The following is an 18,866-nucleotide window of genomic DNA, read 5'->3' as shown; positions in this document are numbered from 1 at the left end:
CAGTACATTGGTTAGTAATTTTTTTCCCTTTACAGGCATATTTTGAAAATAGAATATAGAATATTTTGAAATATTCTAAAACAAGTCATGTTCAAAGCGTGCATTTAGAAATTAATGTTATCAGATAATTTTGTAATCAGTACATTGGCTAGTAATTTTTTCCCCTTTGAAAATAGAATATAGAATATTTTGAAAATAGAATATAGAATATTTTGAAAATATAAAATAGAAAATAAAAAGTGTTACTGATGTCTCATTAGGCTTCTCTATAGCCATATTTAAGTATTAGGGCTGTAAAACATTTTTTCAAAATTAAGAAATTTTGTTAATGCATAGATATATGTATATGTATATGTATATATATATATACACACACAATAGAAGACATGCCAGAAGGACATACACCAAAATTTTTAATAGTATCTGCAAGATCACTGAGAGGCTTTTGTATTTCTTTTGTTTATTGTTTTTCTTTCATTTATTGTTTTTAAATTTTTATAAGACCTTTTATTTAGAGAAATAGCTATACATATTATAAAGCCTTTCTTATTATTCATATTAAGCAACTTTCCTCACTTTACCAACCCACCACCCTAGATGACCACTTTAAAAGAGAAAAAATAAATCCAGAAACTCAACTCTCTATTATCCCTTAACTTCTAACAGATATAAATACACATATATATGTAATACACATATATCATATATATTTTGTATATCTTTTCACATGGTCTGAAATGGATGTTTATTGTTAAAAGCATGAGGGAATTTTCAACTTTCCAATTTATTTGATTGCAAATTACTCTATAAAGATAACTTATTAGACTATTACAAAGCAGGGAATATTTTGTAGTCCAATGAAGTCTTTAATTTTCAAATAGAGATGACCTTTATAACTACCAAGTTAAAAGGATTCTCCTAAAAAAGTCTTTGTTGCTAAAATAGTGTCTCCAGTGCCTGCCATGTCCTAGATAGAATTTTCTTCTGAGAAAACCACAGCTACTTATTTTCAGTGGCCTCATTCAAATAAACTTATGTTACTGTAAGACAAGATAAAGGGCACACTGGTGTTCGAAGGTGTGAAATGAATTTTCTTTCCTAGCGTTAGGAAAGGGCAAATACTTTTTTCCTTGAGTTTCAAAAATGAGGTCAGTTAAGGGTTTAGATATTTCAAAGGAAAAAAATGTATTTTCTCTGTTAGACCATATGGAATCTAAGTGAGTCAATGGCTTTATATTATTTCTAAAACTGAAAATGTCCAAATTTTCTCTAAGTTTAACCAACATTATACATTTATTGAAAATCTTTTCTGGTCTTCGTTTTTAGAGGAGAAACCAAAACAAAGTTGGCTTAAAATTCTACGTCTGCATTTTTCATTTCCATTAATGTTGTACTCTTCCCAAATAGCTTTTTGAATGAGATGTCTGGTGCAAAGATAAGGCTTTGAAAGAATGACAATGTCAAGAATCCTGCAGTCTCAAAGGCCCTAGGTCTTCCATTCCTCAGAGTGACATTTTTCGTAATCGTGAGAGAAATGGTCTCTCTGAGGCACCATCAGCAAAATTTCCCATTATGAGACTTTTTACCTCAGTTGTTGCACTATGTAAGCTAAAACTGCTGGTGTCTTGAAAAGCTCTCTTCAAGTGAGTGCTTACTTTGGAGGACTTGGCCAATGAATGGGTAGAAGTCGATGATATAAAAAGTATTGTTTCTAAACAGTGATAATACCTGTTTTTTTTGAAAATGTACCCTTTGAACTTCTATTTCTTAGAAAATAAAATACATCCCATTGATTAAAGAGAATCCTGTTTTTTCTTTAGAGAAATCAGAAGGATGCTATTAATAGTAATTTATTTATATCAACATAAATTATCTTTACTTTGAATTATATTTTATTAAATATGGTAGTAAGCTAAAGCAGGTAGAAGAAAAGTGTCAGAGCTTTTGGTGGATTTCTAAGGAGAGTCTTCAATTTCATATTGGTGTCTATATGAGCAAAATGGGAAGTTCACCGACTTCTCTAGTTTTACTTAATCTTCTCAAAGGCTATTGGAAGGAAAAAAGTTCTATTATTGCTGAAGAAACACCAGAATTACAGGTGTGACTATTGTCAAACATTTAAAATGCAGTTCCCAAACAGAAAAATCAGAAAGGGCACTTGTTTTTGCATTTAATTATAATACCACAGCTATTTCACATGTTAGGTTCCCTATAAACAGAATTGGACACAGGGATTCTTGAGTACATGATTTATTGAGAAAATATTCTCAAGAGAAAACCATAGGGAAGTGAGGAAGGCAGGGTAAGACAAGGGAAGAAGCTAAGCTGAAATATGCTCTCTGCTGGATCCCATCAGCCTGATCCCATCCAGGGAATCGAGGGGACTTGGGAGAGCAAATTGCAGCACAGAAGTTGCCCACCCAGAACCAAGGGACCTGGGCTGTTATTCCCCTGATTTTTCAGTCACTGGGCATGGGTCACCCCCTTCCAGGAATAACCTGCCAGGCATCTCCAGGTGAGGTGGCTCCTATCACCCCGGACTGTCCTCTAGAGAGGTCTGGAGCTGCGAGCCCTTAGCAGCCCACTCCTGCAGCAGCCCTGCAAAGGAGAGCTGGCCAGGACACCAATGGCATCTGCTTGGAGCATGTAAAGATACCTCCTTCTGTGGGCCCTGTACAAGCACTGCTTAGACTAATCCCTCAAAATTCAAGTGTTTTTTGTTTGTTTGTTTGTTTTATTGTTTCTTTTTTCCCTCTGTAAATGCCAAGATATTAGAGGCGCAAAGAACTCTAGAAATATATTCATATCTACCATTAGGTATAATTTTCTGGCAGTGTAAAAATGTCTTATAACCTCATTTAATGCATACCACAAAAAAGCATTATTTATAAAACTTTCCAGTCTCACTTGAAATTTCAGCATAGAGGAGGATGTATCTACTGGTTTTACAGGATATGTTTCCTGTAGTGTAAATAAGAGCCTGGAAAATTTTACTCTTAGGTTAAATATTTTCCTTTCCTTTCATTTCATTTTCTATCTTTCTTTCATTTTTTCTCATGTTCTATTAATTCAACATCTTAGATAAAAAATTTCTAAAATTCTATATAAAAAACAAGGTAATCATAGATGTGTTCAAAAATGTATTTACATGATGCTCACTGAAGATCTGTTTAAAATGTGAAGCATTCCAAATATCCAATAATAGGGAATTAGAAATAAATTATGGTACAGCTATATAACAGAAGACCATGAAGTCATTAAAAGTCATATCAGAGAAGAATATTATTAACATGGAAAATATTTGCATTAAGTGAAAATAAAAAAGGTAAAAATACCGATTGTGAATTCTATTCCATTTTACAAAAAGGTAATAATTGTACATAATAAGACTGGCTATGCATGCTCCCCATCTTTACAGTGTTATATCTGCATGGCTTGGATGTTTGAATTACAGGTAATATCTTTGGGGCTTTCTTTTCTCATTTGTATTTTTAAAATTTTCTATGATAAATCTAGGTTCCTTTTAGAATAAGAAAAAAGACTATTTACTAAATAATATCAACTTAAATGGACTTGCTATTAGTTATAGTTATCCAAATAATTTTCGAGATTTCCCATTTTTTCTTTTTCTCTGAATTAATCCTCAGAATATTCAAATGATATATAAAATAGCTAATTTTTATCACTATTTCTTAATATTAGTGTCACCTCAAATAATCATTCAATTATATTTCACTTTTTTGAAAACCAAAGGATCACCAGTCTACAGAGGCTTTATATTTTTAAACTTCACTTCTAATATTTCTAGATCCTTCCTTAATAATTCTTTACATTATGACATGTAATTTAGAAAAACATGCCAACTATTTTCGGGATATATATTTTAATACATAAATATCCAATGTAATAATAATAGTAAACACTTTATGGCCCATACTACCCACATGGGTATTGTGTTAAATATTTTATGTATTGTAAGAAATCACAAAACACTTTAAAAATTCTGCACTTTAAATTTAAAACAAAGGAAAATACTAAATGAGTTGATGATCATCTTCTTTTCTAAGTTCCTTAATCACCCTTAATCAATATGAAATCATCTAGAAACTTTCATCTGAAACAACAAGATATGTGCTGTTTAATGTAGTCACAAAATAAGACACTGCTATTGGACCCAGAATGCCACAAGAGAATGAAACATGAAAAAATTCAATCAACCATCTAGATGTTTTGCAAGATGGTGCCAAATTCCATTAAAATGTTTTTTCAATGTGCTATTTTCTTTCTCCTGAGGTGTGATGTTACATAGGCACAGCCAGCAACTAAGTGTGGAAATCATGCTTAATGCCATGCATAAGATTAAAATACCCTCTCACCTCTTTCTTTACTTCTTCTTCATCTTCCAGTGTCAAAGCAGCCAGTTGCTTAGCTCTCTGCTCCATCAGATTTACATATCGAATTGGATTCGACAAAGCTTCAATCACATCTAAATAGGGAAGAGACATTTTAGATCAAAGATCCTAGTGGTATTGATTATCCATCCTCCATCCATCCATTCTTCATCCATCTACTCAACCATCCATTCAACAATTTATCATCCATCTTCTATTCTTCTATCTACCAGTCTAACTATCCACTCATCCATCCAACATTTTAGAAATGGACAATAGTCAGGACCCTTTGCTAAAACCTCAGTAAGAGAGAAATCGAAGGAGGTCAGCTCTGAGAGCCAAACTCGACAGGCTCCAAATTAGGATGTCTCAATACTCCAGATTCTTTTGTTTCTTTTTGAGGGTTCCATCCATTTTCCAGCAATGGCCCACACACTTGTTCTACTTGGCCCAATAGGTGTGTCATAATGGAGACATCTGACATAAAAAACCTGCTTTCCAGATTGTTGAAACAACCCAAAGATTTGGCAATCCAAGTCTCATTAGCACATGCACTGTCTAGCTGATGTGAGTGATGGCTATCATCTTTGGATGGGGCAGGTACTCTAATTTGCCATAGTCTTCACCACTCCCTAGTATATTACACCCAGGTCACTTAACACTATAAGCATTTAAATTTATGGCTCCTGGTTGACAGCATCATAAGTTAATTCCTCTAAACTTACAGTCTACACATGAAAAGAATCAGGGTTCTAAAACTGGCTCAAGGCAAATTAATTGCACAGACCTAGACAGATTGCTATAGTAACAGGTAGCATGGTTTAGAAAGCGTTCGGCCTATGAAAATAATACTATCTACCGGTGGATAAATATGCTCAATACTTTATTGGGAGTTGAACCAAATTAAGTTCAAAATTATTCATAAAGGCTTGAGTAATTTACCTTCTAAACATATAAACAAAATAGAGGTGATTCTGAGGTCAGAATTTCTGCCTCTGTTTTCAGAAAAATATGGATGACTCCAGATGGAAATATCCCTTTGAGTTGGGTTGTTTACCTGCATATGTATCTGGGACATAGTCTTTCACCTCTATGTAGACAAAGACAGCTGGTAGCATCAGAGGTTGGTTCCTCTCATTCCTCAGACAGATGTAGTGATAGCCTAGAGGGTGACAATAATACTGAGTATCACATATTTTCTTCACAATGTTAGCTATAACACAGGAACATTTATGTGATAGACGTGTTTTATTTTAGATGACTTTGGATGACAAACAAGTCACTTCTTTCTCATTTTAACCACATGGTTTTGAGTGATATTATATTTTCTCATCAGACAGGAAAATAATGTTCATTCTGACTTTTCTTCTTTCCAATCATGTTTTTCTCCATTAAAGAGAATTCGAAAACCATACGTCACAGATTGAATTATTAGTCCAAATTCATCCTCTACACATGATTTCTTGACTTGGAGTTTAGCCATATGCTCTGCTTTGGACAATGGAATGTTAATGATGTGGTGCATTCAGAGGCTTAAAATGCACTTGGAAAGTCAGGCTTCCCTTTATGCATTCCAGTGGGTTGCCATGAGAAGTCTGTACTATGGGTACCACTGCCCTTCCAGCCTGGGCCCCTGAATGAACACATGTGGAACAGTCCTAAACCAGCCCACAGCATGAAGCACAGTCACATGGCCGAGTCCAGTCAAACCCTGCCAATCCACAGACCTGTAAGCATGAAGATAAACACTTGTTATAAGCCATTGAGTTTTCAGATAATTCTTTAATAATCATGTAAGAGAGGCATGATTTTCTTTATAACTTTGATAAAAATATTCTCACCACACTATCCATACCTGGCCGAATTGCTGGTACTGGCAAGATCCGGTGACCAATAAATTTACCTCCTTCCTCATAAACTGCTATCCTCAGACAGGCCAGAGAAGGAAGAACCACCTATAGGGACATTAAATATACATGTGGTTACAAGAAAAAAACTATGTCAGAAAAGAATTAGAAAGGTGTGATTCAAATAGGGCCCCACTTTTCTAAACCCAAGTAGAAAATCGTACTTAGCTAAATGATAAAAAGTTAAGTTGCTGTCTACAATTTAAATTTTCAAAAGAAGTCACCAGAGATACAGCTTCCTGTATGTTTTATGTCTTTATCCTAATGAAGAATTTGTTCAATACATAGACCATTTGCTTTTGACATGAACATTCTCAATGTGAAAATGACAAATGTTCTATGTCTAAATACAAAGAGTTAGTGAGCATTTACTACTATATTTTCAAAGCAAATTACATGTATACTTTTGAAGCGAAAGCAAAAAATAGACCAACCTTTTTGAACACAATGGGTTCTTCTTCCCAGACAGGATTTACAGCATTTCCTTGTGATGTCTTGGTCTTAAACGCTTTCCTCCTTGTGTCTACAGGCAAGCCAAACATATCTACTTCCACGTAAGTCCCAACTTTCTTATCAGAAAGAAATTGACCTGAAATAATCTAGAAAATAATAAAAAACAAACTCTTGATAAATGAATAACGATAATATAAGAAAATGCATTAGGGATGTACAAATGCTGATGGTGAATGTTGAACCATAATCAAAATGAAATCGATGCAAAGTATAAATATAATGTTTCTTTCAGGTAAAGAATTAATAGAAGAATACTGAAAATGTTGGAGTTAAAAGGAGGCAATTAATAAGATAGAGTTTTATGGAAAGAAATAAATGAACCACTACCAAAAGTTTGATGAGATTATGCCTTTTGTATTTAAGAGATATCTATTAAATGTTAAAGATTATTTTTTTAGTCAACTGAGTATAAAGGTTTTTGCAATACTTAAAAATGTTACAAGAGAAAAAGCTTATTAGAAGAACAAAGTTGGAGGTATCACACTACCTGATATCAAACTATACTACAAGGCTATAGTAATCAAAACAGCATGGTACTACTATAAGAACAGACATGTAGATTAATGGAACAGAATAGAGAACCCAGAAATATGGTCAATTAATCTATGACAAGGGAGTCAAGGTTATATAATAGGTAAAGACAGTCTTTTCAATAAATGGTGTTAGGAAAACTGAACAAATATATACAAAAAATGAAATTAGACCACTTTCTTATGTCATATACAAGAATAAACTCAAAATGAATTAAACACTTAAATGTAATACTTGAAACCATAAAATTCCTAGAAGAAAATATAGGCAGTAAACTCTTTGACACTGCTTTTAGTAATATTTTTTTCGGTATGTATCTCCTTGGACAAGGGAAACAAAGAAAAAATAAACAAATGGGACTACATCAAACTAAAAAGTTTTTTTTACACAGCAGAGAAAACCACCAACAAAATAAAAGACATCCTACTGAATGGGAGAAGATATTTGCCAATGAGAACATCCAATAAGGAGTTAATATTCAAACTTTATAAAGAACTCATACAACCTATTGCCAAAAAAACTGAAAAATGCAATTAAAAAATGGGCAGAAGACCTAAATAAATATTCCTCCAAAGAGGACATACAGATGGCCGAAAAACATATAAAAAGATGCTGAACTCATTTCTCCTGAATGTTCTTTTTAGCCTGGATGCATGGGATCTGCAAGCAACAATCTCTCTGTTTAATTTGAAGTTCCACATGAGAACAATTCAACAGACATTTTACAACATGTTTGAAACTTCCAGGTTATGTGAGTCACACTGGGAATTCAGATGTACCAAATATTTTGTGTGCTTATGATGTTTGATCAAAGCAGAAGTCCTTAACTAACTTTAATGATAAGGACTCTCATGTTCTTATCAGTGCAAGAGGATGGCGGAATACCATTTGAGCTTGCAAGTCCATTCTGGTACTATAAAGACTACGTCAGAGGATCGAAACAAAGGCACCACTGGACAGATATGAGCCACTTCTTGGTTCCAGCTGTAATATAAAAGGCAGGTCTCTACTGCATCACACCTGTCCATTTAGGGCAAACTGACAACTCTAAAACATAGACTCAGGTAGCAGTTTACATTTTTCTGGGACTCAATTGTTTCCCCTCAACTTACTTTCCTGTCTCTATGTCATTGTTTTATAAGCACTTACACTGTCACAGTAGACTTTTCAAGAAAGAATAAATAAGTAAGCCAACATGTATGAAACAAGATGAACTGGCAAACAAAGACAAAATATTATTAGTTTGACCAACTACAACAACATTGACAAGGATCCTAAAAATAACACTTTATTTGCATGTGATGCCTGAGAGTTTATCTTAATCAAATGACATAAATTAAACATCCTTTGCTGAAAACAATTTCCTAAAATAAATATAATCTTGAAGCTCTAATTCTGCCAACTCCACTCTTTAGATATATGGTGTGAAATAATTTCGAAAGATATAATTGTGAAACACTCCATTGAAATTTAATTTTTAATCTTCAGTATAAAATGACATAAATTTTAAAGTAAAAATGGGCTCAATAAACCTAGGATAAATATTAATTAGTGAAACTGTTACAGAGTGACTACTTCTTTATGTAAAATAAGTAATGTTCAAGACTTTTATAGGTGACAATTTTATAGTAGAGATGTACGTACCTTAACAGATAAAGTGTTGGCCACTATCCCATCTACAATGCCTTCGGTGAATGGATCGAAATGCTTGTCAGGTCTCCTCATGAACTCTGGCTTTAATCTGTAGCCACTTTTCCCATTGTATTCATACATCCCCATGTTTATCTGCATAGCCAGGTCTGCATATCAGAAACACAACCCTTAATGTGACTATTTAAATTTAGAGCAAGAAGGTAAGATTGTATTACAGTCCAATTTGTCCCCCCTTTAAAAAGAAATATTTATTCACTGTAGAAACTTAGGAAACACGGATAAGGAAAAAAAAAAAAAGAAGAAGTTGAGCTGTAACCTACAAATCCAGAGATAAACTATTGCCAACAGTTTGGTGTACATTCTGTTTTTCTACTCCAGATATATTTTGAGCATGCAGTATGTTCATTTCATTCAATATCTGCTTCAATTTTAAGAGCTGTATAAAATTCTTTCGAATAGGTACATTCGAGTAAATGGATTAACACAGGCTCCTCTTTGGAGACACTTATAAGTCTCTTCTAAATTTTCACCATTACATACAATGTTTTGATAAACATGGTTGTGGTGAAATCTTTAACGATATCATTAATGATCTTCCTAGGAGTGAAATTTCTGGGTCAAAAGGTATGCATGTTGAAGAATCTTTTAACTAAATCTTGCTAAAATACCCTTTAGACAGTTTAAACCACTTTAAATCTTTTATCCATGTTTTTGAGGATGGACTTCCCCACACCTCGCCAACAGTGGATGCTATAATTTTCCTTTTATTAATTTATAGAAAAAAGTTTCCTTTCTAAAATCTGCATTCCTAATTACATATTGACTCATTTCTAATGAACGAAGATTACTGGTCAAAGTTTTCCTAAGACCCAGTGTACTAAATGAATGTCCACACTAATTGCAATTACTAGGGTTTAAAAAAAACAACATTTTAAAGTAATCAAGAATTTGAGAAGCTGTCATTTATTACAGGTTATCTGAGTCACAACTCATTTCTATTGAGGTGAACAATAAAGAGGTGATGGTAGACGTATTTCAAAGTTCCATAAAACAAATAACTTTTAGAGAAGAGAAAATAAGTGAAATTTTATCTGTTGAGTTATTAAGCTATTATAATTAGAAAAGTACAAAAAAAAAAGAAAGTGATGGACTTCTCATACTGAAAAAATTAAAAAGCCTAAAAATTTACGTTAGCAAATCATATGTTTTAAAAAATAATATACAAGTAGACTTTATCCCGGGAACACAAGGATAATTATATATTAGGAGATCTATTAATATAATTTCACATTTTCTTACAAAAGAATCATCATCTCAATAGAAGTCAAAGAGACATTTAATAACATTTAACATACATTTCTAATACATTGTTAGATACTTCTTTAATGTGTTAATATGTCTCGTAGTCACAGCCAACATCTACTCAGAGATATCACAAAGGTGAAATTTGTATTAGTGTCAACATGAAGAGAAAGGTGCCCACTCTTAGTACTATTATTTTATGTTATCCTAGAACAGTCAGTCCAAAGTCTTAAGAAAATGGGAAAAGTAGATGTGATTAAATTATGATTGTGTATCTGAAAAAACCAATAGAATCTGCTTGCAAATAGACTATGTTATAAGAGCTTAGGAAGATGGTCATTTATAAAATAAGTTTATTTATAATATACATATACAAATATTAATATCTAGAAACAATGTTAAAAACATAATGTTAAAAAAAAGTATCTCATCTAAAGAAACTAGATTTCTAATAAAGATGAGTAATTTTTCCGAGGGACAACATAACAATGTTTAAAGTAGAGAAAAACATTCGGTGATTAAAAAAAACTAAAAATGTAAGGATGTCAGTTTTCTTCAGATAGATTTATAAACTTAATGTGATTTAATCAAAATCTCATTTATTTTTCCTGTGAGGGAGCAAGAAACAAGATAATAATTTAAGTAAATTCATCTGGAACAGGAATCTTACTGGCAATGGCAAGAAAAGAACTGAAAATTAATAGCCTCGAAGAAGAATTTCCACTTTTAATACAATAATAAGTAATATTATATTAAACATTACAATAATAACAGTGAGTTACCGGTTCCAGGAATGCAGATAAATTTATTGATGGAGAAGAATATAAATTAAAAAAATGGACCCAAGTGAACAACATAAATGCCTATTAAGTTGTAATTCCAGGTCAGTGTAAAAAAAGAATTGATGTCCTACTGAGATTATGTATCAAAATTAAATTTGGATAAGTGAAAATGTAAAATTATAAATTACAAAAAAATCCATGAGAGAAAGAGAAATAAAAATGAATCTGGTTTGGGGTGGGGAGTCTTCAATCATAAAAGTAAGCCAAAACTCCATATACAAAACATTAATCTGATCTCATCTGTTTCACTAAATAAGACAACATGACTTTTATATAAAAAGTGCTGTTAAAGATGAATAGGAAAACTGACAATAGTTATGAACAGGCAAGTCATAAAAGCCAAAATATAAAAATCAAAACGCATTCATAAAAGCCAAAATATAAAAATCAAAACACATTCATAAAAGCAGAAATATAAAAATCAAAACACATTTATAAAAGCAGAAACATAAAAATAAAAAAACATTTAAAACATCCGCCTTTAATAATAATCAAAGAAATGAAATAAAAACACGTGAGATAATATTTTGTCTGAAATTGTATTAATATTATTTATTAATAATACTTAACCAAGATGTCAAATGAGTGGGAACACCTCACATAATACATTGTCGGTGGAGAAATCTAGAGCAATATTTTTGATGGACAAATTGGCATTTTGCACAAAGATTCTCAGAACATTCACATCTTTTAATAGAATCGCTCTGAGGAACTTTTCCAAAAGAACATTAGGAGATAGACTTGACAATTTATATTCAAGTCTGTTCTCAGAGCATTATAATAAAAAAAATTCCCTAACGGTCAGTGATAGGAAATGGGTTTTAGTAAATTGTGAAATGTGCTTAATATACAGATACAGAAGTTTCATATGAAGTTTCATATCTGTATATTAAAATGAAAAAGCATGTATATATACACATAGCTTAAAAAAATATTTACAGATTACAAAGCCAAAAGTTAGCAGTGTTGAATTTCTGAGTGGTAGCGTTCCTAGCAGTTTTATTCTTTCTTGATACTTTTTTGAATTTCCAAATTTTCTACAAAAAAAAAATGTTACTTTAAAAAGTAGAACAATTTTTTTTTGAAAATAATGCAAAACTAGTAGAAATAAAGACTTGTTTACAAGTATTGAAGACAATTTCTCAATTTTCAAAATTCACCTTTTCTTACATTGATGATTCTTTCATTGAAATTTGCTTATATTTGTTCCAATCAAGTCTGGCAACTTCTTCTTCTTGGGAATGGTTTGTGCACACTTGGAAAGGTGACTTCATAACAGAATGGAAATGAGCATGAGCTGTGCTACTTACCCATCGTTTGGAAGTTAAGTGCGACCATTTGACAACCCGCGTTCCAGAAGAGCTGAGGCATATAGTTAGATGAATCCACACGTGTTCCTTTTGGATATATCCTGCTAAGCTGCATTTTGTTATATCTGGACCATCATGTTAAGTAGTGAATACAATTATAAAAACAATTAGCCAAAAATATTAACTGAGAGGCCACCTTCCATCTTTCTCCATTTGGCAAAATGAACTAAATATCGATGATCTCATTGGGCTAGTGGGCGAAATATGTAAAAAGCTTGCCGAACAAACTGAATAAATATGCTTTTATAATATAAACATGGCATCACCTTTGCAGAGCCTTGTAGTTGAAAACTAATAAGGTAGCAAAAATGGCTGAGTCAAAGTCAACCTGATTCTGGGGAGATTACTAAGGACAGGGTTAGGGACTAAGGACACACAAGGGAGCTCAAACGTGTCAAGTCATGTGAGAATGATACTGTGTTTGGCAGAAACAGATAATATGAACTGTATGGCTATTTTTCAAATGCTCTCTGCATACAGTTATCTTTGGGAATGTTAACAAGGTGAATATAGCTCAGAAGATTTTGACCTCATTTTGTATTTTGGTTCCTACTGTCATCAGTTTTCCATCCTGAGAAACTTTTAGTTATTGAACAACTATATCTTTAAAACACAAATGACTGTTCCTATCACCAAGTTAGGCAGAGGTTAGTTAGGGTTCTGAGCCTGGGCTGAGGCGTCAGGCCAACTAGAAATTGAACCTTAACTCCCGAACTTGCCAGCTGTATAGTCTAGGTCAAATTATTTTACTTTTCTGTGCCTCACTTTCTATATTCTGTATTTCTATAAAATAAATTGAACATTTTCTATATCATAGGACTTTTGTAAGTATTAAATTAAACATATAATAAAAGCAGTATCACATAGACAGTTACTTAATGAATACTAATGATTATGATTTTTATAGTGTGACTGTGTTTATGGAGTTTACATTTGTTCTCTCTCCTATTGATGAATTTTAAAACAGACTTTTTATTCTAGAACTTGCTTCATGAAATTGAGCTCTTTGGGACATTTAGTATTAATTTTATCAAAAATATTTAAAGACCTGTTTCATTTTATTTTGGTTCATGGATAATAATAAAAAGATTTTGTTGTCAGAAGTATTAACAAAACCTTTATTAGTAATATATACTTATATTCTCATGTCATTGTCCCAACTATTTTTTGATCGAACATCTATTACATATCCAAGATGTAAGATGTCATCAGGATTATACACACACACACACACACACACACCCTTTACACATATCTTATACAGGTATAAAGTACACACATACACACTTTACATATGTTGTCCCTCACCTGAACAGCTAGCCATAAAGTGGTATCATTATTTTGTTTTACAGACAAGAAAATTCAGAAGGGTTGAGCAAATTGTCAAAGCACAGAGAGCTTGATGGTGTAAAAATAATCTTGAAATCCTTTACTCCAAGTCCGGTTCTCTTTTCCATAGGCTAGGCTACCCTATTCAGAGTTGCATATGAAACCTGTAACTATTTATCATGCTCAGGTGACTGGCTTAAGCCATTTCATGCATTCTTCTTCTGCTTATTTAAAACAAAAATTAAATAGCACATGACTTCAGTTGTGCTAATTCAGTCGGCATTCGTCAAATCAAGGATACTCTACAAATTCCACTGGAGACTTCGTCAGTTGCTCAAGTCCTTTGGTTTCCACAAAAGAAGACATTTCAAAACTTCTATTTCTTTCTAAGTTAATAACAACAAAAAAAGTGAGAAATAAATTCAATGTTATAAATTATAACATAAAAGAAGTAGGCAAATATTCAGTGAATTTAGGGTGCTTAATTTTCAATGTGACCTTCATATTTCTTTTTCTTTTTTTTCGGTGAACTATTTACCTGCAACAAAAATTGAGTCTTGTTAGTTGTTTCTTCTAGTATGTACTACCTGGGCCAGATATGCTTACGATTATACAAGTTAGGGACATGGTGGCATTAGCATGGAGAAATTAATTTTAGGCCCTTCATACATCTTTTGTTCTAATTCCAGATTTACTTCTTGCGGCCATTGCTGAGGATTAACAAAAGAAATTTTGGGTATGTTTCCTAGAAGCTGACAATCTCTTTTATACCCACAATTGTCACCCGCCTCAGTTTGTATGTACCCTTCAGTTCAAACAACTAACGTGACACTAGAATTATTGTATTTCAGAGCAGAAAGATCCTTGGAAATTTCCCAGTCTGATGGCCTCATTTTCAGGTTATATAACAGGGTCAGAGAGGTGAATGTCCTAGATGTCTTAATATTCTTGAACACAGAGCAACATCCTGAAAGTGAAATCAAAGCTTCCAATTAAAGTGAGAGCAACAAAACAAAGTTTTCTTAGTTTGGAAAGATTAAGAGTCAAACAGCTTCTCTGTCCAATTCCCAACAAAAAAATCAAACTGTTATATATAGTATTAAGACAGGTGTCATCCAGAGAGGTTATATACCACTCAGTTTTTAAAACTGAGTTCCTTTTGAGGCCTTTTCCCCTCTTTGGCGCCTATGTTCCACAATTAAAGCCTCACACTTCTTCCTAATCATTCCCAGACTACTTTCCCTATTTCTTCACATTCCCGAATTTAATAATCTGTAAGGTAAACTCTTCTCTTATTTTTGCCTATCAAAAATCTACTTTCATATGACTATTTGAGTCATGACTGCTAATTAAAATTAAGTCCATTTAATAGGTGCTTTGTAAAATATGTGCAGTACCATTTTTTTAAAAAAAAGTGATAAAATAATATCAAACACAAGGATAAAAGCACTTGTTTGTAAATCTTCAGCTCACACCCTTGTTACCAGGTTCTGAAGGACTCAAATGCATCAGCTCCTCTAGGAGCTTTTGACTCATGAATTAAGAAAGCTCATTTTACAGTCAATGAAATTTGCAGTAATACAAAAAGGACATTCCAAATTCAACAACCAGTGCTAAGCAGCATCAGTAATTGTTAACATCGAAGAAAATGTTGAAATCTTTATATATAAACTGTACTGGAAATTAAATTCTTTATTGTAGAGATCTAGATACCATATGCCACTAAGTTAGGACTCTGGGTAAAATTATACAATTATACATGTGTGTTATGTAGAAGCTTAGACTATGATATATCTAAAACTATCCTTTATAAGAGGCTGCTGTGTTGAAGCAAAAATTTAGTTTTTAAGAGCAAAGGCTTAGAAGCAGCTAAAAAGTCCCAAGGATTCTCTTAACCTGACAGCATCTTACATTTCATGCAATTTCATAAAAGGGCTCTTTTCCCTAGGTGGAGGAAAGATATATATATTTCTTGTACCTAATATGGATATGTAGTTGGATGAAAAGAAAACATAAAGTGATACAAAGCTAATGATTATTTTCCTAAATATATAAAACAGACTGGACAAATGGAATGTGGTGAATTGGTTGATCTGGTTCTATTTCTAGTTATCAGGGCTGAACACTCTCTGGCTGCTTCCTTTCTGGGGGCTGGGTAGGTAGTTTATTTCAACACTGTCCCTTATATAGTGAGTGGAGTCCACTGTGTTGTTGCAAACAAAAAACAAATGTGAAACTCTCAGTCAGCTGTACTCTGGTCTAATGTCTTTCTGGTAACCATGTATAGCCCCTAGTCCTAGTAAGCATTTTGGAGAAACATCAAGGAATACTTTCTCATATAGTTATTAAAATATGTATGACATGATATGATATGATATAATATATAATATATATATATACCTGATAGGCAACTCATGCATATGTTAAAGACTTCACCAGCACAGAATAGTTTTATGAAGGGTAACGTTTCAGTCTAATTACCATTTGTTTAAAATACACTTTTATATGTTACATTAGAGGTTTCTCTCCAGGAAAACTTACTTTTTGAAATTTCAAATGACTCAAACTTGACTGGCTGAATATAGTTCACCAGGTTAGACATCTCTTCTGTGGCCATAGCCTCGCTCCCAGCAGTCCCCTGAAAGCATGGATAAAAATAACATTTCCAGAGTCAACGTTATATTATTGATGGTTATTTTCCCAGGGCAGTGATCACGTGACCCATGAGAGCAGAAAATCATCCTTCCTCTTCTGAAGATGATTATTACCAGTAGAAAGTTCATTACAGGCGGAAGAAAAAGCAAAACCTCACTTTACCCAAGTGTGAGGCGGGATGAAAGAGGTCTGGGGGCAATCCCCAAGTTCTCTGGGACCAGCTGCATCAGCCTCTCCTGGAAGATCCTTAGAAATGAAGCAAATTAGAATCTGCATTTTACTACAGTCATTCAAATGCACAGAAAAGTTTGAAAAGCACTGGCTACAAATACAACTCATCTGCCATAGGAAAGTCCATAGAGAATGTCTTAAGTTAATAAATGAAGAACTCACTGTACAATGAGAAAATTAGCACATGGGTAACCACTAAATGAACTAAATTTATTTATTTTTTAAAAAAGGTTACCTTGTAGAAATGGTTTGGGGTAGGCAAACAACTATTCTTTTTCTTTATATAAACATCCCTTCTTCCCTCCCTTCATGGTTCCCGTGTGCCTATTAGGCAAACAGTAAAGTATAATGTAGGGGTAAATAGCTCAGGTCCTAGAGCCAGATTGCCTGATATGAAGTCCCAAACCCTCCACTTAGAAGCTGTGCCATCTTGGGCAAGTTACTTAACTGTTCTGTGCCTCAATGTACTCATCTGTAAAATTAGGATAAAATCAGTTCCTTTAGCATATAGGGTTTTTGCGATTATTGAATTAATTAATTTATGTGAAAAAGCTCAGAGCACTGCTTGGCACATAGTAAAACCTCATGTTACTTTAATTATTATTAGCTATTACATATTATTTTGAAAGAGTTTTTGATAAAGAAGAAAACGAACACTGAAATATTGTTATAGACAGACTTCTATAGATTAATATATTTTCTCCTACTTTTAAATGAGAAAATGTGGAGACAAGGTTTCTTTTGAAAACTCCTGTAGCAATATTAAGTTAAACATTAACTGAGAAGTATTCATTAGGAAATGGACCATCTATTTAGTCAATTTTTAAATTATAAAAATTCACTGATAAAAATTTATAAATAATTAAAATAATTCTCAAGCAGAAATACTTTACCAGGCATTGTAACAATTTTCTTCCCAGACAGTAACTTGGAATTTAGTAGGAAACATAGTTAAAAATTTAGATTTCATTACAAAAAATATTTATGAGGAAGAATATCAAGTAAGAACAGTATATTATTTGTCATTTACCCTTGCTTACTTAATTGTGAAGATTTAAGTACTGAGACAGATACTTTCCAATATATTTGAAAACAGATTCAGTATAATTTTTTTGAGCAGGACTGCTGCTAAAACAAAGTTCTAAAATTCCAATCGACCTAGCTCTGATTTACTTCTAGATTCTGTGCAATAACATTTCTGAGCCCATGAAGTTATGTGGAATGCTTGAGCTTATGTCAATAGGTATCTTTAGCAGTTCCAAAATTGTCATATTTCTGAACATTTCTCCAAACCTCACATCTTCTCTGAACTTGGACCATTTGACGATCGATTTACTTGTCTTAAAAACTGAAGCAGGCAGTTGTATGTCACGAATTGTGAATTTACCATCTAGGTATCCCATTTGGTGAAAGGTAATCTCAACATCATTGTTAATTCTAGAGAACTTTTCTCAATGCCCTGCTTATTCCTTTAGTGACCTAAGTCTGCATCATTATGTTTACAGGATAGTGAAAAAGTTTTAAGGTGAACTGTGACTTTAGACCACTAGATGGCAGAAGGTGATCACGGACTATATCCAGAGGCCTGGCAAATGAGCAGAATGCCTCTGACTAGACGTCGAGCCTTAGACACCTACCTCATCCATTGAAGATTTTTTACAGTCATCATCATCATCGTCATCGTCACTCTCTGTATCAGCTTCCCCTGTCAAATTTTAATAAAAAATCATGAAGTGAACATTTACAGGTTTGAGGCACACATAACATATGCATTACCCAAAATTTCCTTGGAAATTGGCCTTTTACGGTTTGTTTTAAAATTATTCTTTTGGGTGTTTAAATTTTATAAATTATAGAGAATTATATTGACGATTTGAAGTGGACTTTTTTCCTAAATTTTATTCGTGAATACCATTTGAAATTTCCAAATTCCATAAAAAATGCTTAACATTTTTTATCTTTATTTAAAAAAATATGGCACGTACAGTTAGTTTTCTATGGTACATGTATCCTTTCTTGATGTATACATTCTCTTTCAGGGTCTGTGTCACCCTAAAAGAGATAAACCGTCACTTTCCCATCTTTCTCTCTTTTTCTCTTTCCTGATTTTTCAATATGATGTTTGGCTAGCACTCAGTGACC

General features: G+C 32.9%; 1 protein-coding gene across 1 annotated transcript in view; it reads right to left on the bottom strand.

The window, feature by feature from the left end:
• The window catches only part of PLCB1 (phospholipase C beta 1), a 650,597-nt gene that overhangs the window by 117,647 nt on the left and 514,084 nt on the right, over positions 1–18,866 (bottom strand). Inside the window, exons 16-23 of the mRNA XM_011371181.2 lie at positions 16,380–16,476; positions 14,140–14,224; positions 12,450–12,574; positions 8,987–9,141; positions 6,733–6,897; positions 6,247–6,346; positions 5,449–5,553; positions 4,377–4,486 (exon numbers count right to left, since the gene is read on the bottom strand). Coding sequence (XP_011369483.1) covers positions 4,377–4,486; positions 5,449–5,553; positions 6,247–6,346; positions 6,733–6,897; positions 8,987–9,141; positions 12,450–12,574; positions 14,140–14,224; positions 16,380–16,476 — 942 coding nt within the window. The remainder of the gene's footprint in view (positions 1–4,376; positions 4,487–5,448; positions 5,554–6,246; positions 6,347–6,732; positions 6,898–8,986; positions 9,142–12,449; positions 12,575–14,139; positions 14,225–16,379; positions 16,477–18,866) is intronic.

Source organism: Pteropus vampyrus, unplaced genomic scaffold (assembly GCF_000151845.1).
Source record: "Pteropus vampyrus isolate Shadow unplaced genomic scaffold, Pvam_2.0 Scaffold7, whole genome shotgun sequence".
NCBI classification, from domain to species: Eukaryota; Metazoa; Chordata; class Mammalia; order Chiroptera; family Pteropodidae; genus Pteropus; species Pteropus vampyrus.
This window is presented reverse-complemented; position numbering and strand designations above follow the sequence as displayed.